We start from the raw sequence: 23,063 nt of genomic DNA, 5'->3' as shown, positions 1-23,063 counted from the left end.
TACCAGTTCACAGAAAGCTTCATATGTTGGTCAACACTGATTTAATTAATCGTATCATCCAACAATCAATACCTCTCTTTATGAAATTCCAGAAATCCCAAAACTGTCTTTGAACGCTACCCACTTCTTGCCAAATCTGACCCAATTTCATATGTCACTGCTTTTTAGGCCAACTACCCTTTCCAGTGAAAGACACAGGGCAATAGTTGCCCCCCCAGCCCCATGAGTGCAAGAGTTGATAAAGACACTCTTTATTTTCCTTCAGCCACAGATTGCTCACTGTAATACAATTATATAAGGTTGCACTGAAAACCACTTTCAGTGGCTGCACCACTGAAAACTTTGGCTGGCCCTAACCCTCACATGGAACCCTACCCACAGCACCACCAACAATCAGGCTACGGCTTTGCGTTTTACCACAAACCTTGAATCTACCAGCCCTCGGAGGCCACTCCTCACTGTTGCTCAAATGGGCTCCCAAAAGTTGTTGCAACTACTGACTCCCAAGTGGAAACTGGTCAGGCTCTGTTACAGTCTAAGCCCTGAACCTAATGTAAAATAATTACATACAACAGAGTTCATACAAGTAAAGTAGTAACATAATAAAAATATAACCTAAACATGTCTCCTGAAAGGACCTTGACTCCTCTTATTCACTGGAAATATATATATATATATACACATACACAAAGAAGATAACTATATGTTTTATTAGAGAATAAAACTTGGAACAGGCCAGGCAGATTTCTTTGTGATGATCATATAAAAAAGAGAGAATATTCAGATAGGGTCTGGCCCTCAGCTACCCTGGGTGGGCTGGGCTTCTTCAGTAGCTTGCTAACTGCAACAGCTTTAAGGAATTAAGCTATAAACAACATGGCAATAGAGATAGCTCTCTAGTGGAATCCACAAGGGCAGCATACTCAGTATTACCTTAGCTCAGAAGGAGGGAACTAGGAAATAATCACATACAGCTAGATTCTTCTAATGGTAAGGAATGTTTTTCTAGTAAAGATAACTTCTTAGCTACACCTCTCAATCTTAATAAACTTACCTCCAGAGTAAGTATATAGCACATATACGTGTACACACACATATACAGATGTATCTTGTATCAGGTAATACCTACTTAATTATAAAACTAGATTAATCTATGACTTAAGGATTCATGACCTTCACTTACAGCCTTCACAGTAACTTTTAATAAATAATAATTTTTAAAAAGTGATTTTAAAAGCAGTCTAAGAACAACAGCTCCACAGAGCCACACTAGACACTCAGAAATACTTGTTTTGTATTCCATTTAGCAGTTTCCCATAAAGAAATGTGAATATTACTCCTGAAATCTGTAGTGAGAGACTACTCCTGCCTATTTCTGAAAATGGCAAAGGGAAGCTCCTGTAGCAGGGGACATTGCTGGCATATGTTCCTTTAACTACAAATTGAGTGCAGCAGCTTCCAGAGTTGGAAACAGCTGTGCATCCTGAAACACCTGGAGAACCCATTTCAACAAACCTACGAAACAAGAGTGAGCACAAATGAAATGACTCCTGCAGTAGTGGGAGGAGGAAAGTGTGTGGTCAGAGAAATGTTGAAGATTTTTTTCAGTTGTTTGAGCCTGTTCACTGGGAAGTTATAATCCTTAATTCTTCATGTTATAAAATTATAATATGACTGCTTTATGTGGTGCTTGTCACCTTCAGGTATCAAAATGTTTTCCAGAAGAAAGTGATATTATGCTTTCATTTCACAGGTGGGAAAGCAAAAAAGTGTGCAAGCTAATCACAGATACACAGCAAGCCAGTAATCAAGTCAAGAACAGATCTTCTTCCTTAAATTCCAGTCCCAAACTTCAGGTGAGAACCCAAAGATTACTAGAAATACCATTTTGATGCAACCTCCCTCAATTTCTGTGACCTTTAAATTGTAATATTAAAAGCAGAACTAACAGCATGGGCATCTGAGCCTGTGTTCCCTGTCCTCGGCTGGATATTTGATGCATACATCAGGACACGTTGTGGCATATTTTTGTAAAATTTCTTCATTATGTAGACTTTTGAATTGATTTGGGAGAAACTTCTGCGTCACAGCAAAACCGCATGCCACATTACAAAAATATCAAGCATGCTCTATTGAGTTTCCTTTAAGATTTAACTCTTTTTCCTCATATCTATCTCAAAAACAATTATTCTTTCCAAGGATTTCTGTTCTTCCACAAGAATGTTTTTATCTGCCTATTCTAATACCACTTCTAAACCCAGCACATTTATGTGACTTTGCATTTGCTTATACACTGCCTACACATCAAACCACACAGAAAATAAGATAACATTTTGAATCTAAGAGGGTACCTGAAACCTTCTTGAGCCCGCAGGTCAGACAATCCAAATAAAATCCACATTTCCAGACCACACTTCACAAAGCAAATATTTCTTCAACGGTGATTTTCCAGACAAAATCTCAAGGTCTATCCAATGCAGGAAGATACACATTCTGAAGCAAAGTTGCAATATAAATCTCAGGTCCATTGAGGAGACAGGGCCAGAGGTTAAGCAGAAGACAGGCACAGCTACAGAAGGCAGGAATGTGCTCAGGGCTGACCTGAAACTGGGCTTGTGAGCAGTGGTGTGGGTGGAGGCTTCAGGTGAGGCTCATCAGGGTCATTAAGAGTTATTAGTACCTGCAAAGCCCTGAAACTGCATTTATGGAATGAACAGTTACAAGGACTGGGAATTTCCATTGTTTCTCTTTTAGAAGCTCAATTTAAAGATATGTTATTGGTTATTTTTGTAGAGAAAAGATTTAAGCTTAGGGCAGTGGGGGAACCCTACAAAGTATGTCTCTCTGTCTGCCTTAAGTTCAAAGTGATCATAATCACCATCTGCTCTGAGAGAGAGGAATGAAAAATACAAGGTTTCTCCCATGAGGAATAAAAAAAGATAACTTTTACAAGTTACACATACCCGAATACTGAATTTGGTAGTGTAAGGAATTCATACTTGATGTATGCTGGAAGACTGAGGTGTGGAATTTTTCATCCATTTATATATATCATAAGGCTCTATTAAGCCAAATTCCACCTGATTAATAGACATTATCTGTCAGGAACTAAGAAGTATCATCACATGAAAAGTAAAATTGGACCTTCCCGGTGATAAACAGAAACACTGGGTCCAGTATTGACAGCTTACAGAAACTTATAGGAAATTCAGGGGTTTGGAGGTTTGGGGTATTTTTTCCTTTTATGTGTTAGGTGGCATAGTCTCATGAAAAACATCTAAATCATTCTTGAAATCCAGTGTGTGATATTTTCTGGACATAAGTTGAAACATTTTTTAAAAAATTTTAAATCACATCAATTTTTAATTTTAATTTCATAAAGTTAACTGCAGCAGATTTATCATGGTGCCACAGCATCCCCAGAGCACTTAAGAAAATAGCCCCTTTCCATCTCCCTCTACCCACCCTCCCTGCCCCAGCTCAGTGACAACTTGTCTGTCTGCATGTCTGCCTTCTGGAGAAGTTTATCATCTCTGAGCAATCCAGGCAATCCAATTACTGTGCTTAATTTTTATTTTTTTTTTTTTTCAGATTAGATCTTTTTCAATAGTTCACCTTTATGAAGCAGAAAAACACTGCTTTTAATGACCAGCAATTTGAGATAACTGCCATTTTAACTGCAGAATTTGTTAACTTTTATCTGTCAGCATCAAGGCTCGAGCCACCATCATCAAGAGACACTTAGTGAAAAAACAGAGGCAGAAGGACTGCCTGAGGCAAGAGGATGGGTGCACCAGAACTCAGCAGCAGTCTGGTACTCCTCTTCACATTAGCAACATTTCAGGAAAATCAGAGCTGGAGCCATGCGGAGCAATGGAAGTGGAGAAGGGAACTCTAAAGCACTGCTGCAGCAACCCTTAAAATGATCAAAATTCTCTTAGGGCAGTTTTGATCTGAACAGCCCCAGTGTATAAGAAGTGGCACTGGCTTTAGGACACGTTACTGGTATAGGTAAGGATTCTCCACATTTTCAGATATGCCAGCCATATATATCTACAGACTTTCCTGTACAAATGCAGCTGAGGAGGAGCTTCCATTCAAAGAAGCAGACAGGCACCCCCCATTTGACTGGTGTTAGACTTCCTAAATTAACCTCTTGTAGTCAGATCTACACTAGATGGGGATGGAGAATGCCAGATTTCTGTAAAAAAATGTGTACCCTGAAGACAACATGCAGTTAAAGTACTATGGGGAGCACTAACCCTTTGACTTTAAAATCATAGTTTGAAATTGCTCTTCTTAGCAGAGGAGATAAGTAGGCTTCTTGCCTTCCAAAGATCTCCTTTGAACAATGTTTTGTGTCATAGCCCTTCTCACTAACTGGGCTGAAATAAATTTATACATCGTGTAAATTTTTTGTGATCTTCAGCAAATGAGCTATCAACTCAATTGTCCAAACAGAGTAAAAACACAAGCAAAAAAAAATGTTCCTCTCCCCAGGAAACTAATGCAAAAAGCTTGGGAAAATCCATTTGCCCTGGCAGAAAGAACATTGCTTAATGTCCCTGTGCAGTAGGGAGGCAGCAACTTTTCATTCTCTTTCTTTCACTGTATATAACTTTGTCCATAGACTGTGTCAGGTTCAACAAGGAGCTACAAACCTGGAATATGCAGCTAGTTCTAAAAGCATCAGAAGATGGAAAATGGTAAGGTAGAAACTTCCAGTGGCAATGTAATGTTTCAGGTACTGGATAGAAAAGAATATGACAGTGATTTGAGAGAGGGTTATATAGTCTGAAAGGTAAAGCCTTAAAAAACCTTCAGAATGGTACCCAAATATCTAATTGGTCATTCTTTTTTTTCTTCAAAATTAATTCCCTGCAGCAAAATTACATAAACTAGGGTACTGAGAAACTTAATTTTTTATGTAGTTAAAAGTGTCTTTACAGGTGTGTGTCCTGGTGGATAATAACAACAAACTGGTTACTAAACTATTTAAAAAGGCCAGCTAGGCTTATATTAAAGATTTTTTGTGTGAAAACTCCAGGCTCAAAATTTCAAACTTACTTAAATAAAAGTTTGTTCAGAAGTATACTCAAGGAAACAGCAGGCTGTCCACCAGCAGGCCATCCTGCATTATCCTCCAGCCCAGGAACTAACATACCAGTCCAGAAAGGGCTTATCTCCCCTGCCAGTTTTGGTTGAACAGCCCATGCTTCCTCAGTTTGTTTTGTGGTGTCATGACTGTGTCAGAACAGTGTGTCTTTTAACATGCTTAGAATGAAAGGGGTTTGATTTCAAAAAGGCAATACCGTTCCCTGCAAATTTTAGTCTCTACCTAATATAAGCAACAGAAGCCTTGAAAAAGGCTGGGACTTAGTTTACATTTTATTCCTCAAGGACTTGTAGTTCTGAACAGAGGGCTGCCCCTTCCCACACAGCTGTAGCCATGCCACATTTTCCTATTGCCTCTAATTTGTTCACATAATTTCTAAACATTTCCTGAAAAGCAGACCACCACTGTTTTGAAACAGGAGGAGGTGCTAAATTGTTGTGATCCCAGCAAGCAAGCAACTCAGACTTCGCCAATCATCATCTAAAATTCCATTCATTAGAGCTAACACTACAAAAATTGTATAGATAATCTTACCTCCCTTCAGATGGTGGGACCCCTGAGTTCAGCAGCTGTGCAGTACTGAACAGGTCTCCAACCATAGCACAGTACACCAGGAAGATTCTCTTCATAGAAAGGTTACCCCGATTTGATCTTTGAGCCTAATCCAGATTCTCTGAAAAAAAAAACCAATTCTGTTCATTATTATTACTATCAAACAAAAAGGATGTTTACATGAGAACTGGATGCTGCACTTTTAGATTAAGACACGGACACACAGGTGGTATAATTGCCAGTACTGAGGGGGAGCTGCTTGAAGGCTCCTTTTTACAATCAGCCAATTAAGATTATTTTACAGCAGTACACAGCCATGAAAGAGGACTTTTTGCACAGGTGTGTAGCAAGAGCACAAGGGAAAATGGTTTAAAACTTGAAGAGGGGAGATACAGATTAGACATTAGGAAAAAATTCCTTCCTTTGAGGGTGGTGAGACAGGTTGCCCAGGAGAAGCTATGGATGCCCCTTCCCTGGAAATGTTCAAGGCCGTGTTGGATGGGGCCTTGAATAACCTGATCTAGTGGGAGATGTCCTTGCCCATGGCAGGGGAGTTGGAGCTGATAATCTTTAAGGTCCCTTCGAACCCTATCCATTCTGTGATTCTATGATTCCATGAAATTCAAGCTATAAATAGGGCACAGAGAAGCACACCACAGTCTACACTTAACTGGTTTGTGGATCACTAGCTGCTCCATGGGCAATGGTCTTCCTGTTAGGATCACTGTGACCACAAGCAGCGAGACAGGCAGGTTTGCCATCCTGCCAGCACCAAATATAAAAGAGGTCCATTTCTCAGTGCAAGGTGGTGGTGGTGGGGGGAGCTGCCACTCCCAGGCAGGGAGATGCTGAGCACTTGGCTCTAATATATGTGCCTCTAAGCTGTACCTCAGACAAACCAGCATCTGTCTCCTTTTGACCCCAGCCCAAATCATATGTATTCCCACAGAGCTATGGCAAGGCAGCAGCAAGCATGCTCCACCAGCTGCCCACACAGAGGTCAGCCCTCGGGTGCCTGAGGCAGGGGGACACATACAGCATCCCAAAACATGTATGTGCACCTTCTGGGATGAATTAACTTCATCTCCACCTGATTTGGGAGCACAGATGTACTTTTCATCTCCTGACAAAGCCATCACTTCTACAGTGTTACTCTCACACTTCAGAAATATTATAAAGCAGCAGCTGATCTGGCCCTGCAGCTTTGACACCACATTGGAAGAATAACAAAATGTTTTTAAAGTCAGAAATTAGGTGTGATAGCAGCTTTCTATTACTCATCCTGACACTAAGATTGTGGTTTCATGCTCTGTGTAGCTTCAAGTGAAACTACTATTAGGAATTATTCGATTGGGTTAGAATTCATTTCAAGCGTGTGCAGAAATAACTAGCAATACATATACAATAACTACAATAAGGCTTTCACAGTAAATTAAATCCCTTTCTCAGGCTGATACTGAACTCCAACTTTCCTTTATATCTCAAATAACTTGTGAGGAAAAAAAAAGAACTGCTAACATTTAATGAAGCACCAAAAATGTTTCAGGCAGCAGAACTGGACGTGAGCTTTAAACAAATCATGTCTTGCTGTGGGGAGAAGCTGGGAACCTGGAGTAGACAGAACCCCCTCTGCATGTACCTAAGCAAGCCAGACCTCTGCAATTCACACTGCTTGAAGTACAGGTGCTTTGGTGCTTTGTAGTTACATGCTCTGGTCAGTATGTTTATGGTGAGATGGTAGAGATAAGGAAAAGCAGGGTGTCCTTTAGGCAAAAGTAGAGTTATGGGAACTGCAGAGGGAAATTCTTGAAACCATTCTGCCTGCCATGGAAATACAGGGTGAAATGCCAAATTGCCATGACAAATGGCAATAGCAAAACTACAACAATATTTAAAAGGGAAGATACAGAAAAGCAGGATTCTGTCTATGGCAAATGAACAGAAAGTAATGTTCACTGAACAAAAAGGGCAGAAAAAAAGAAGATGGTGAAGCAATGACAATACAAATCAAAAGGCTTTTGTTTAACAGAGAACATTAATGGCAAAGGAAAGTGCTGGAAATTTAGCTCAAATAGGAAACTGTAGCTGTAATGGATGATGGTTAATTTTTTTAAGAAACGCAGCATCCAACTTCTCTTATTTAGACCTCCAAAGAAGTCAGCAAGTTTTTGGAAGGAGTGTCTCCTACTGAGACACTTCAATTAAAAAGCTACTCAATTTCCCAAAACATTCTGCAGCTCATAGCATCCACTGAAAGAGAAGATGTACTAAGTGTATGTTTGAATAAGATCCAAAATAACAAGACCATCTCTGAAAATCCCAAGAAGCAACAAGCTTAACTGAGATGTAACACATTTTAAGCTCTTTTTAGAGGCTTCTAAATTCAAAGGTTTTTGAATATGGGATATGAGTAAACCAGTTCTTGAGGAAGATACCAGATGCAGACTTCAGATCTGGATCAGTTGTTAGGATGAGGGATTTAAAGCAGGACCATTAAAGTTCTACCTTGTGAAGCTAAGAAAGGTTTTATAGTCTCATACAGAAGATATGAACTCTATGTTACAAATTTCTTCACCAAAAGGCCAGGAAGGTACTTGTCATGTATTATTTGGGTGTTATGTAATACAGCACAGGATGAGCTGTATAGATTAGACTATAATCCTGAGATTTCTTTCCAAAATGTTGTTCTGCATGAGCTACATACTATTTCATCTTAATTCTCTTAGAGCAATGTACAGAAATAAAAAACCCAAACTGTCTGCCTTCTGCAATTGTAAATCTTGCTTAGTAAGTATTATTTTGTACATTGGGCACAAACACAGAAGCAGGGGAAAAATCCCAATTTCCAGGTAAATTCTCCTTTTTTTAAGTTTGAAAAGGCTTTTCTAGAAATTCCAAGTAATTGCAGTAATATTCATTAAAGGCTGACATCAAAGCATCATTTCTACTGGCAATCTTTATCTCTAATTGGCATGAACTTTCCAAGCACTGATCTTTGCTATACCATATATCTGATAGAACTTGCAGTGATGTGGCTTTCAGGGAATCTCCAAGAATGGGCTTGACAGTCTTAGTCTAAAATTAGGCAGTCCTAAGAACTGTCTGGGACTATTGTTGACAGGGAAGAATCTTAGCAGAGAACTAAGCTGGTGAGTGGGCAAAGGCAGCTGCCTCAGTGACCTGCCTTGCTGCCCCACTGAGGATATTGCTGCACTGTGCCACTGCCCACAGCTGCCATATTAGTATCCCCTGAGCTATGAGTGTGCCCAGGCAGGATCTGGGGAGAACAGCACTTGAAATATACCTTTCAGAGGCCTTCTGCTCAAGAGAAGCATTTGTGGTAACAGGTATTTGCCCTAAGGAAGACTGAGTTAAAAAAAAAAAAATACACAAAGCCTAGCAAACACATCTGAAAGAAAAGGTCGGAAAAAACATACTATTTAATAATTTAAAAAAACTTTGGATTTATAAAGATGGAAATGTTGTGGTTTTTTGTGGTTGTTCGGGTCATATCACTGTGGCATTTGTGCACCATCCCTGGGCTGATCCCTGCTTTCTGCATGGCCCCAGTACTGTAATTTTTGCTTTTGGTAAGATGGGTTTCTCTAGTAAGGGGTGTTGGGTGCCAGCTAGGAATTTAAACTTCTTGTAATTATTTCTACATACTTTATATATTATTGTGGAGGGCAGGGGGTATACTTCTCAAAGAAGATCACCATGCTAAGCTGAGCAGAGCAAAATAAACACCATTTTCTTACATGATCTCAAAATGATGAATGCAAATTACTAAACCCAGGAAATATACAATGGAAGAGAATGATTTTTTTTTTTAATAAACAAGTAAGAATAAAAGAGCTTCTCTACTTGGAAGAAAAGTCATCGATTGCCTCTGGGTCACACTGCACATTAAGCGAGCTCTTAGATTTAGGAAAACCCCTGAGCTGAATGTCTGGTTGGAATAATTAGCAGCAGGACATAGTTGTAACTTATGCAGGCTGCTACCTTTTGTTTGCTTTTCCAGAAAAATCACAGGATATCTGACACTTCTGTGACATTTTATCAACTAAATTGCAGTAGCAACCTTTGTTAAACTCAAGCTGTATTTTATGCAGGGCTTACGTAAGTTTTCTATGATTAATTATCTCTCTGAAAGTCCAATTTAGATAGCAATTAGGAAAAAAATAAGAGAGTAGCTGTTGAACTTGCTGGGTTTTGTCCTTAGGACTGTTCCTAGGCTAAATGCTAGGTTTAGAAATTCATTATTTGAAAATCTCTAAACAAGTACTTTACATTGCAATCTTTTTTGCATCATTTAGCCTCCAAATAACTTCCCTATTCAAACTGTGAGCACGCCAATGAAAAAAGCAAAGTAACAGGAGTGTAAATTGTTTACATAATAGTTTCCAGAATTAGCTTTTCTCTCTTAGCCAGACTTTGTCAAACTGGTAACACTGGTCTCAGGAAATGCACTATGACACTGTGTGAAATGTTGAGACATCACTGGGGAAGTCACTAGAACTTATAAAACCCACAAAAGACAAACCTTGTTGTAAGCTGAAATACAACACCAGAAGCATGTGTTCTCTGAAAAATAATAAGGACTTTGGCTCTGCAAACCTCCCAGAACCCTGTTCCCAGGAAGGAGAGACCTATAGGCTGCAAAGCCCCTGGAGTGGGCAGTGATGGGACAAAAAATGTCCTAGCTGTGCACAGACAGATTGTTGCTGGTGCCATAGGGCAGCCTGGCTGCCCCAAGGAGCTGCTCTTTCAGACTGTTTACACCAGAAGACACAGGAAGCTATAGGTTTTGAAAGTAGCCTTTGGGACTAAAACCACACTGTTTGCAATTGGGAAATCCTCCTACATATACCCCATGGCTTTAGAGTCCTTTCACTGCAGCCCACTTGGCTCTAGACCCACCTCTTAACTTTCACTCTTCCCATTTGGCTGTAAGGGCAGTTCCCAGGACCACTGGTTTCACTGTCTATTCAGCAATTTCTAATCAACAACTACAAAATACTGCCTTACACAGCATGTGCAAATTGCATCCTTACACAATATTACACTTAGTATTTTCTGCAAAACAGCTTGAGACATCCAGTGCAATTACTTGGAGCACAGTAGATTAACAACTGCTGTACAGAAGCTACGTACCAAGCGTGAACCACAGATCTGGAGGGGTTGCAGTTATCAGGACTGCAGTGCCAACTTGCCTTGAGTCACGGGGGACAGACTGTTCTGCAGCAGCTGAGGTTCTGGCCTAAAGGGATAGAAATATTTGCATATCACATTGCTTGATGAACTTGCTAGATAAGTTAATGTGAGACAGTTGAACAAAGTCTTAAAGACATCATGCACATTCCTACTGCAAAGCTTGCAAGAGCTCCTTTAGTCCACTAGCTTTTCTTAAGGGGCACTTAAGGTTTATGTGACCCATTTCAGAAATCTTTCAGATGTGATTCTGATGTACATGCTAAGTTCACTTCACCCCTCCCTGTACTTACTACATTTAATTTTTTTTGTGACAGAATTCCACAAGTGGGTTGTATTTGATTTCCTCCTTGTTCATTTGGTTGCATCCTTTCAGGATATTGAAAACCCCGTCATAGCTTTTCACATATTACCTTGACTGTTAAAAATAAAGTCAAGTATTTGCTGTGAAATTCTTAATGATGACTGTTGACTCCAGATTGTGTCAACAGATTGTGGCCTTCCACAGGTTTTCTGGAAAAAATTTACATTAGTGGCTCTTTTATCCCAGACATATTTCATATATAATGTATTTCTTTCCTTATCTCCTTCCAGAGATAAGTGCCCACTAGCTCATGAAAGCTGAGTCTTGTGAGTGTGCATTGTGGACCATGTATTACAGGCTTTCTGCATATCTACACTCTTCATTGCTTTCCACAGCCTCCCACGGGCTCATCCACTGGGGACTACGTAATGTAATCCCACCTATGCATCTTGAACGATCTCAGCTAAAAGGTGAATAACACTGGAGGTGCAGAAGAGGACAGGGCATCTGCTGTGCATTTCCTTTCCTTCTGGAGAACTGGGAAGCAAGAAAACTGCTCTCTGGGGTGCAAGTGCTTCAAAGCAAGGAGGAGACAGTGTTAGCAAAGGACACTGAGTCCTTAGAGATGCACACAAAGTAATTCTATGAGAGGGCAAGGAAAGCTGTCAGCGGTCCTCTGATTTATGGCTATTCCACATTTGACCATTTGACCCTCCTGCGGAAGCTACCACAGCAGCAGTCCTAATGACAATAGCCAGGGAGAGATCAATGGAGAAAGGTCCCTGGGAAAGTAGTTCAGCCTCTTTCCTCCCCTTCCCCTCCACTGTGAGGTTTGTATACTGCTTCTCTGTTGTGTCAGGTGTAAGGAGCTGCTGCCCAGCCCAGACAAAATTCAAAGGGAAGCGATGACCAGTTTTACTTCTTCCATGCTTAGGAGTTGGTAACAAAGATACACTGCTGACCCAATGCAGTGTAAACATGCAGGAGGTTTAAAGCAAAAACACCCACAAACCAAACCAAACCAAACAAAACAACCAAATAAAGACACACAAAAGGAAAATAAGAAAAAAAAAAAGGGCTGTGCCCTATTGTCTCTGTACCGCACTGCCTCTTTAAAATCAGAAATGCACGGACAGCTTCAAGGTGCCTCCCACTGAGAAAAGGCTTTAGATGCGTGCACAGAGACAGCGGAGCCATCCTCCCCTGAGCTGCCGGGCAAACCTGCCTGGAAGAGAAATGATCATTCAGCAAAGTCCTCTGGCTGCTTTCAGTGATCCTTTCTCTGCTACAGTGGCAGCAGCACATTTGTAGGGAAGAGACCTGGATGGGGGCAATCCCCAGGATGCTCAAGACTTTCAAGAAGACAAAAGCAACTGCAGGTACAGTAAGCCGATGGGGTTATGTCACTTTGTGAATAGTGAGGTTGTCTCTATTTATTTTATACAGTTCTCTCAGTGCTTTTTTGGGAAACCTGTCTGAAATAGATACTGCACCTTGCTTACACCAGCATACAGATTTTGCATTCAAGTATTTGTTTAGCATTTCTCTTAAATAAATGTTTGTATTTCCAGGCAGCAGTGGGGATCTCTTCTAAAGTAGTCAATTGTTTGAACTGGTATTTAGTTTCAGTCTTTGGCTTTCTTTTATACCGTTGTTCTGCAACTTTCCATTTGAAAAGCAATGTGTAGGCAGAAGTTGTACAAGAGAGTTTCTCTCAAAAATTTATAAAGTGTTATATCAGGGGCTGAGGGTGGTTCCAGGGAAAGAAGGGGGCAACAGTTCCACTATGCAGATAGTCCTTTGTAGCCACAATGGACATCGTTCAATAGCAGCTGACACCTTGAAGACCTACTGTCTCACAGCAGAAAAAGCAGTAATGCCCCCTGATTCTCATCTGGGATGGTGTGGGACTGTGCCAACATCTGGGAGTCTGGTGTGAGGATTCCTAGATGTGGCATGGGAAGATACAAGAATCTCAGCATTTTGATACAGAGAAGAGGCAAAATTATTGAGTAGATCAGACTTTTTTTTTCATCTGTGTGGAAAATACATCAATATTTAAAATTTGGTACAACTGACAATACAGAGAGGGAAGTCTGCTTCTCATCTTCAGAAAATCCAGGCACTTCATCTCACTTAAGGAAGATTTTTCCCTTTAACCTCAGCAGCCTGTTTGTGCAAGGACTCCCTGTGAGTGGCAAATTTGCCTTCACAGCAAAGACCTGCAAGCTGGTTCATGGGACAAAATCTTGTCTATGCAAATTGGCAGAGCTCCACTGGTTTAAGAGAAGCAATAATGTATTATGCTAGCTGAAAATTTGGTCCCCCTACTCAACTAACAACTGCCAAAAAAGAAACTGCTGGCTTTATTAATTTCTTAGGTCTTGGCAGCCCTTACTTAATTGAGAAATATATTTAGAATCTAGAACATCAGTTCTTTCATTCTCATGTACCACATTGCTCTGAGACATCTACCACAGAGCAAAAACTTTGTTCAAAAGACACATCAAATACTCTTCAGCAAATTGAGGTGCTATCTCATTTTAGTTTCTTTTTTTTACCTTGCATGGTGGGCTTAAAGGCTGGCAGAGTTTAAACTCGATTTCACACTCCTACATTGTCATTTCACTGTGTGCTGAAAACAAAATTTCATCATTGGTAAATAAAACTGCTGGGTGTAACAACCAGTGTCTTATGCAACTCAAAAGATTTTGTGATAACAGAAGCATCCTCTCGCAGGGTATTTCTTCCCACTGTGCACAGCCAGCAGTAAAGCTATGTGGCAATAAGGTGTCTTCCCTCAAGAACAGTGTTTTGTTGTAATTTCCTCAGGAAATGTTTTCCTCTTTTTGTTTCCACAGGAGATAAATAAGGTCCTTGCTCTAAAATCTAATGGGTACAAAGACAAGGTGACTCACTGCTCTGAAGGAAAATTTGGATGGGGTCTCTCGCCTGCCACTGCTGAACTCTGCCACCCCGGGCAATTTTAACACGAAACCAAGGGCCAGTCAAGCCACATGTGTCAAAAGAAGACAGGCATGGCCATGGAGCAAGCTGAACATAACCCAAATGAATCCATGAACCTCAACTTTGCTGCAATCTACAATCTCCACAATGCAGATTTAACCTCCTTGCGAAACTTCTCTCTCCCTTTCAATTTCAGTTACAGTGACTATGACCAGCTACTGGACAGTGAAGATGACATGACCAAAACCCGCACTTTCTTTGCAGCCAAGATTGTGATCGGGGTTGCCCTGGTTGGCATCATGCTGGTCTGTGGTATTGGCAACTTCATCTTCATTGCTGCTCTCGCCCGTTACAAGAAGCTGCGAAACCTCACCAACCTGCTGATTGCCAACCTGGCCATCTCAGACTTCATTGTGGCCATTGTGTGTTGCCCCTTCGAGATGGACTACTATGTTGTGCGACAGCTGTCCTGGGAGCATGGCCACGTTCTCTGTGCCTCAGTGAACTACCTACGGACTGTCTCCCTCTATGTTTCTACCAATGCTCTCCTGGCTATAGCTGTTGACAGGTAAGTGGGGTGCTATCACTGCACAAGGAGATGGCCAGAGCTTCTGGAGTTGGCTATCCAGATTTCTAGGGTTTTAACACAGTCAGCTGTTCCGTAGGATCTGATGTCAAAGTAGGTTCTATGCAGATCTGGGTATCTTGTTTCACATAAATCTAATCACGTTAGGTCATGACAGTATCTTGGAGAAAAGTGGAGATTTCTTAATTGAACTTTTCAAGTGAAAAGGATGTTGACTTACTAAAACTTTTTTTTTCCATTAAAAAGGTGCCTGATTCAAGTGTAGTAGAGGATTTACCAAATAAGAGAAAGAGAAGAGAGACAAATCAGAAACACATAGATACAAGAGTGGTCATCAGCACGACATAATCAAAGGATACATCTCTAAAGAACCTTCACTACTAGTCTACACAACTTTTCTGATTCTAACCTTTTCTATAAACAGTGAAGTAAATACTCTTTGTGAGACAAATAGTTTACTGGTGATACAGAATTTGACAGGTGCATTTCCAACACGGCTACTGACTAACAGGGTATTTCTTTCTCCCTTCTAAGGTATTTTTACCAGTTTTGGTTTTGGTGTGAAAGGGAGTGAAAGAGAAGACTTCTACCTAGCCTACAAAATAGAGTTCTTATTCTCTGACATACCCTACTGAGAAAACCCAACAATTATTAAATTAATCATTTCATCATACTGAGGTCTTAACTGGGTGCTCCAACTGAGAAGTGAATGCTTGGTGAGTGTGCCTGGCACTCTCCTCTCCATTAAAATACCCTTCTCTCACACTATCCTTACTTTTTACACTTAACCTCTGAGGATGGCACAGTGGCAAGCCAGGAAAGATTCACAAGTCATTTATGGCACCGTCCAGAACATGACAAAATGCTGTATGAACCCAGTTTAGCAGAGATTTTCCCACAGCCTTCATAAAGGGGTAAGAAAAACATAATGGTATCTACCTGCTTTATGCTGCAGTCCTGAGATATTTCTGTACCTGCCTTTTACTCTAAGAACTTTAACAATATAATTAAATCGTATTCTTTATTATGACTCCTGTTCTTTTAGCCTCATGCACCACAGACTTCAATGAACCCAAGTGCTGAGTATCAGCTTCAGGTTGACACAAGTCTGAAATGACTGACTCACAGAAAGCTGAAGACCCACAGAATAAACTCTCTGGAGAAAGGCCATTGCAACAAGTCATCGTTTGTGTTCAAACATAACACACATCTCAGATACCCTCTGCATATACACAGTGTATGATTCCCACCCTGCCTTTCCCTGTTTTTCCCCATTTCTCTCATGTGCCATTTTATGCTCTAGTCTAATGTTGCAGAGTTTTTGGTACTTGATCCAAAAGACAGCAAAGGAGCAGTTAACCCTGCTGATGGTTGCATAGATACAGCTTGTGTGCAACTGATTCAGCTGCTACTGACGTCAGCAGAAGTCTGTGAAGACTCTGAGAAGTTCAGAGATGTTTTGCATAGTGGTACAGTGAGGGATGATCAGTTCCTATGAAACAAATCTTTAATAACTGTCTAATAAAACATCCTTTGAACAGCAGACAGACTCAGGGTTAAACTTCAAAATACTACCATGCACGCATTACCATTTTCTACTACTTATCTTTTTCAACTTGTAAAAAAAATTCTTGGAAAGCTCTGCTGGTGCAGTTCAGGTTGATGAAGTAACATGGGTCATGGAATCCTTATGACTGCTAAGAAATCAGAAGATTTCTAGCATATCTCCCCAGGCATCTTTAAAAACAACCCAGGAAATGATTAATCACTGAAGTTTGTTGTAAGAACACACTGTTTTGGTTTCACTCCCTTTTTTTTCTTTTTTTTTCTTTTTTTCTTTTTTTTTTTTGTGAGCTTTTGACTTGGTAAACAGAAACATCTTTCATTTAACAATCAACCATTCTTTCTTGGTTATGTCATGCAGATTGTTGACTTTGGTCTCTAAAAAGAATATGTGAACAAAAGTCTTCCCATATTTAGATCATATAAAAGGGCTCACCTGTGTAGATAAAGTAAGCCTGTCCCACGTTTTCCTTCAGGTAGGCACTCTTTCACCTTCCTTGATGTCTATTCACATGGACCATAAGGATTTTGCATATTTGGGCCATGTTCACACTAGAAAACAATGCAAAGTTAGAGAATCTGAAGAGGAGATTGTGCTGAGGGTCCATCCATGCTTTGAATATTCTGGGGGATTTAGCTTTAGCTGAGTTCTCTGGATGGAACACCCAAGGGCTCTAGGTGGGTTTCGTGTACACTTTGGGGGCACATATTTGAAGGTAGTTTCATTTGAACTCAGTTCATGTGCTTCAGGACCACCTTGTAGTAACAGCCCTAGTGTGGTAAGCAGTGACAATCAGAAAAATCCACAGCAAAAGCTCTCTCCTGCCTCTCTTTGCCCAACCCAGCCAAAAGTCCAGCCGAGTGGGTACGCATAGCTACAAATGCATACACACAAACTATCCCAGAAACTTATTTCCACAGGAACTGAACTAAAAGTACTCATTTATCAGCTCCACATGTAATCTTGCTGTCCCTTGACATCTAACCTACACTAATGAACAATTCACATGCTTCCAAGATCTGACCAATGAAAAGCATCGCTGACACCCCATTTTATTTTAGACCGAATATATCCTGTGGATGCTATCTAAGCATAGGATATATACAGATAGAAAAGCCTCTGAATGAATGAGAAATTCCACTGTTTTAAACAATCCTTTGTGTTTAATACAACTGTACTGGGAGCTCTGGGGTGTCTCTGATAAAAATATTTAGCAGAAATATGCTAAACCTTCTGGGACCACGTACTCTAATGTAAGGCTTCCTTATATCTGTAGCTTAAAAAATCATCGGCCCCTCCCCCCAGCTCCAACGAAACAAAAAACAACAGAGTGAATGCCATTTGGTCCTAGCCCCTTTTATAACTAAATCAAGGGCAAACAACAGATCTTGTAAGCATCATACTTCTATTTCTCCACTTCCTATTTCTTCATGAACCACTTCAGTGCACCTTGCAGCTTAGCAGTGCAAATAACTCAGGTTTTATGGTTTGGTATATTACTTAACACACCATATTTAAGATTACTTAGCAATAATCACCTCCAACAAATGAAATAAACATTTGCATGGGCAGAAAATGCACATTCAGTCCTTTGTTGGTGGTTTGAAAACATGCTCACCTGTAACACGCTCATTCATTAGCATCAGCTTCAGGTCTTTGCACCTCATAGAGTAAGTAAGAAAATAATAGAAGCACTGTTAAATATGTTTGACCGCTTGGTAATAAAAAGCATACTTAAATAGTTCTCTGCCTAGCAAGAACATTTTCCAGCTTCTTCATTACCTGCACCTGACTACGTGCATATTACTGCATGTTTCAAAGTCTCACTTGAACATGTGCCATCCAGGAAAGAATTTCCAGATGCTGTACCATGGTGCATCCTAGGTATGACATGACACAGATACTGTGCTAAGTCGTGTAAACATATTTGTTGCTAATAGGAATATTCTTTCTTCTCTTCCCATCTTTCCTTAACTCCTGAACAAGTGATCGGTGTTAGAAAGGAAAAGTTTGTGGTGCAAAGCTGCAACATTTTCAGTTTGATTGTATTAAGAGGTGGGAGTTGAAGACTGAGGTCTCAAAATCACCCTCAGACACATTCATGTGCACTCAGATTTTTATATTGCTAAGTACCCACTGTCCTAACAAACCCTTCAGCCACTTGCTTCAGAGTTTCTGACTACATCTATGAATTTGGCTGTAGCCTGCTACTTTGTATTTCTCCATAAGATTTACAATTTCCTTCTGCCCAATTCTGTACGCTTGTATTCTGTAGTGTGTTCTGACTAATAGTGTTTCAGTCTTCACTTTGAATGTATTTGTCTGTTCTAGGTATTTGGCCATTGTTCATCCACTGAAACCGCGCATGAATTATCAAACAGCAACCATCCTCATCGCCTTGGTCTGGATAGTCTCCATACTTGTAGCTATCCCATCTGCATACTTTGCTACTGAAACTGTGTTATATATGGTGAAAAACCAAGAGAAAATTTTCTGTGGTCAAATTTGGCCAGTTGACCAGCAGATGTATTACAAATCGTACTTCCTCTTCATCTTTGGCATTGAATTTGTTGCACCTGTGACCACGATGACCTTGTGTTATGCCAGGATCTCTCGGGAGCTTTGGTTTAAAACTGTACCAGGATTTCAGACAGAACAGATAAGAAAGAGGCTTCGATGCAGAAGGAAAACTGTTATGGTACTGATGTGCATCCTGACTGCATATGTTCTCTGCTGGGCACCATTCTATGGCTTCACAATTGTCCGTGACTTTTTCCCCACCATCTTTGTGAAAGAGAAGCATTATCTTACTGCTTTTTACATAGTTGAATGCATTGCTATGAGTAACAGCATGATAAACACCATGTGTTTTGTAACTGTAAAAAATAACACCATGAAGTATTTCAAGAAGATCATGTTGCTCAGATGGAGATCAACATATAATGGAAGCAAATCTAGCACAGATTTAGACCTGAGACCAAGTGAGATGCCAGTCACAGAGGAGGTAGACTGTATAAAACTGAAATAAACTTTCTGCAGTTCTAATCTCACGTTTTTGAAAAGGAAGTAAAGAGGAAATAATGCCTCCTCAGAATCTTTTCCCTTCTCTGTGGTGATACTCACCACTGGTTAAGAGTTCTTGAAAAGCAGGCTACAATGAATTTCTATCAGAACTCTTCATTGGACTGATGTATAATTCCATCATTCAAACTGATGCTGTGCTTCAGTTCACCCACCTGTAAATCTCAGATGTAGACACTCATTTTAGAGTTGTCTGAAATTCAGGGTGAAAAAAAGAGTCTGTGAAGGTACTAAAGAATGTTCTAATGATGGAAGATTTGATTGCTGGTCCTAGCAATGATGCCTCTTTTTCTTGTTAAAGGACATCTCTTAATCTCTCTATTATTTGTACATTCTAGCTATTTGGTGTCCTTTTCCTTCTCACTAGAGGAAGGACGGCAAAAAAGTGCATTTTGCTTAATGTCACTTTTTATCTTTTCCATCATGACGAAGCTTCTTGAAATCTACAACCACTAGCTTTCTATTGTCCAATGTGTAGCATGTTCTTATGAAAATCATATTCTTTACAAAGCTAAATATGACTTCACAGCATGTAAAAAACTTCATCTCTTCCTGGGACATCCTGTTTAAGAATATTTTATCAACATTCCACTCTGTAGTTTTATGTAGTGTTACTCTGGTTTTTGTGTCTTTGGAAATGGCACAGCTAAATTCTGATGGGAGCTGTTTCCAGGCACCCTAAGGCCAGCTTCTGATGCCTTGAGTCACTGAACTCTTCACAGAATCAATCACAAAATTGCATAGGTAGGCAACATCATCTCCAGATTGCATAGTCCATCCCTCTGCTCAAGAAGGGTCAGCTAGAATGGGCTGCCCATGATCAGGTTCAGTTGGGCTTTGACTGACTCCAGGGACTGAGACACCATGGTTTCCCTGGACCCCCTGTGCCAATGTTCAACAGCCCTCACAGTAAAGAAAATGGTTTTCTAATCTTCAGATGGAATTTCATGTGTTTCAACTTGTTTTTTCTGTGGGACCCATATAAAGTATAGCAAGTTAATGAGAAAAAAATACACTTCACTGAACCAGGCCTAGACTTCTTACCAAGTATAAGTACGTCTTCAAACTGAAGTACAAGTAAGGCCAAAATAGCATAGAGACCTTGCGACAGCTGGCAATTCTGCAGGCAATGGAGACAAATTCAAGGCTTCAGCAAGCCAGTCGCTAGTTGAGCCAAGTAGCTCACTGTCTAACCAAATGTGAGACAAGAACTCAAGATGCATTGACTCCTCCAGTTCTCCTTTTAGTATTCTGATTTTGTGCGAGTCAGGATGGGCGTTTCTTAACTAATAATTGTGATACAGCAAATGACAGCAGCAGTAATATCTGCTCACTTAAACTACATATAAGATACTATGGACTTTTGTGTATTGAAATCAAGTCTTTCCTATTGTTATGGCAAAGGCTTCCTGTTCTGAAGTATGTGGTGGTGCCTACTTTTGGAGTAAAAGTCTTTTGTAAATAATTTGTTTATTTGTGAAGTTAAAGTGTTAATAAAACAGTAAGTATGGAATCAATATCAGGGGACCTTGTGAATTCTTTTCTTATATTTTTCCCTTAGCCATAATTTTCATACCCAAGTGACTACTGTGAATTATCCGACTTCTGCTACAGAAAAACTACCAGGCTGACCAATTAAACTTAACAGCCAAAAGATAGACCTATTAAAGTGTTTAAATCCTCTCATCATCAGCTGCTTATACAACAGATATGTTGGAGGGGACCTCATAATTTGCTCTGCTAGGCAAAGCAGTTACTGAAATAATCCTTCAAAATGACATTTTTAAATAGAGGTAAGTACTAAAATCCATTTGTCTCCCACTCTGACAAAGAAATGTAAAAGACCAGAGTTGCAATATTTCATCATGAAGAGGATTAATTTTGTAATTTCTCCTGAAATTTAATGGTTTCTTCTGAAACTATGCACCCATATTTATCTCCCGAAACCTGCATTAGTTACTGAGTATTAGCTAGCAAAACTACCTGTTAGTAGTGCTCTGACATTCCTTCTATATATTTTTCCTGGACATTCCTTAGTGCAATAAACCCAAACAACTGATAATTTTCAACACCTGAAAATCAACATCAGGTTGAATTATTAAAAAAAAATAAGCAACTCCCACCAATCAATAAAGTACTAAGTAAAGGTTTGGGGAAAGAACTGCTTTAAAATTCTGGTTATCATTTTGAGAGCTCCAAGAAAGCTCTTCTGTTCTTGCCTGCTCAGTTTTCTCAGCCATTACTGCATCCCTTTCCCTGCAAAGGGCAATAAAGCAGTAGCTGCCACAGCCCCTATTACAGATGTAGGCTTTGGGGTCCTCAGCATTACTACATTTTGACATTTCAAGGTCTTCCTGGCAGCAAAGTAGTGTTTCAACCTGAACCACTGGATAGAGCAGGAGAAAAAGTTGTGCTTTGCCCTTAATCACATTTGCTGTGAGCAGCATGCCCAGAAAAAGGGGGAGTCCTATTGAGGAAAGGTTGCAGTCCCCCGTTCTCTGATCAGAGCAGCCAAGCAGTCAAGCTGCCCTTCACTTGTGTCTGCATCAACTTCAAACACTTCAAAACTGGTCACAATCTTCAATTTCAGGGACCACTGTATGATCTTAAACTCAGCTCCAGCAAGTAGGGGTCCAAGGCAGCGAGCCTAAGGGACTTACGTGGGGACAGAAACCTCATGGAGCTTTTCTGTCTCCAAAGAACTCATTTCATCTAGGGAGCGACAGTGTATGGTCCCCTCCATTGGCAAGGGCCTGCCTGACACCCATGACTGAACTTGAATGAAGAATTTAAAAGACTCTTAAAGTCACTTAACAATGCCCTTTCAGTGAAGAAATGTGCAGCGGTCCTGAGGGACCCTGACCCAAGTGACTTCCTCAGAGGGGAAGAGGCAGGCCACAGCCTGTGGAAGCAGCTGAGAGAAGGGGCCAGACCCCACATTCCCTATAGGTTAAGTGAGTTGAGCAAAAGAAAAGACCAGAAAGGGTTTTTTTGTACCCACACAATTCAGACTAGGGAGCATGGGTGCCACTGGGTGCTCCAGAGACTGGTGCTCCCTCAGCTCCCTGTCAGGTAAGGGCTACCCTACCGCCCCCTGCCTGGCCCCTCCCTGCAGATATGTTTTCTCACTTACACTGAACGGCAGAATCGAACATGGACTGTACCTACCTAGAGCTCAGCTCTTCTCTTTTAAAAAGAGAAACATGCACAAGCTGGAAGGAAGGCAGCATCTGTGATGGAGGAGAAACAGCCCCTTCAAGCACAAGCTCTTAACCACTGGAAGGCAGTAAAAACTGCAGCAAGACCTCTGTGGCTGCCAGCTGCCTACTATTAGCTCAAGAGGCACAGCAGCAATAAGGACTTCATTGTGAAGGAGCTGTGAGATGTGTCCAGGATGAGGAGTGGATAAGGCACACTCCTGAGTGCCATTAGCAGGGTTTAGATAACTACACAGTGAATAAACCAGATGCCACCATGTCTCAGTTGTGGCTCGCTCCAATTTTTATTGCCAAAAGCAAAAATATGGTGCTATCATGCTGGATTCCTGCTTAGCTGTCTTCCTGTGTTACAGGCCCCAAAAGCACTGGTTCACTTCCTTCTGCAGCAGCTCCTCCAGGAATAACAGAAGGTAAAATGCAGTCCCTGCTCCTTCACACTGGCTCTCTGAAATATAAAAACCCAG

At 40.6% G+C, this 23,063-nt stretch overlaps 1 protein-coding gene across 1 annotated transcript; it reads left to right on the top strand.

Annotated features, from left to right (window-relative positions):
- Window positions 1–1,771: 1,771 nt before the first annotated feature.
- PROKR1 (prokineticin receptor 1) lies at window positions 1,772–19,507 on the top strand. Its single transcript, XM_008500905.2, has 3 exons — window positions 1,772–1,856; window positions 14,045–14,718; window positions 18,632–19,507. Exons 2-3 carry the CDS (start codon window positions 14,201–14,203, stop codon window positions 19,326–19,328), a joined length of 1,215 nt encoding a protein of 404 aa, XP_008499127.1. The 5' UTR covers window positions 1,772–1,856; window positions 14,045–14,200; the 3' UTR covers window positions 19,329–19,507.
- Window positions 19,508–23,063: the final 3,556 nt, after the last annotated feature.

Source organism: Calypte anna, chromosome 3 (genome assembly GCF_003957555.1).
Source record: "Calypte anna isolate BGI_N300 chromosome 3, bCalAnn1_v1.p, whole genome shotgun sequence".
Taxonomy (NCBI): Eukaryota; Metazoa; Chordata; class Aves; order Apodiformes; family Trochilidae; genus Calypte; species Calypte anna.
Note: the sequence above shows the minus strand (reverse complement) of the source record. Positions and strands in the feature narration are given on the sequence as shown.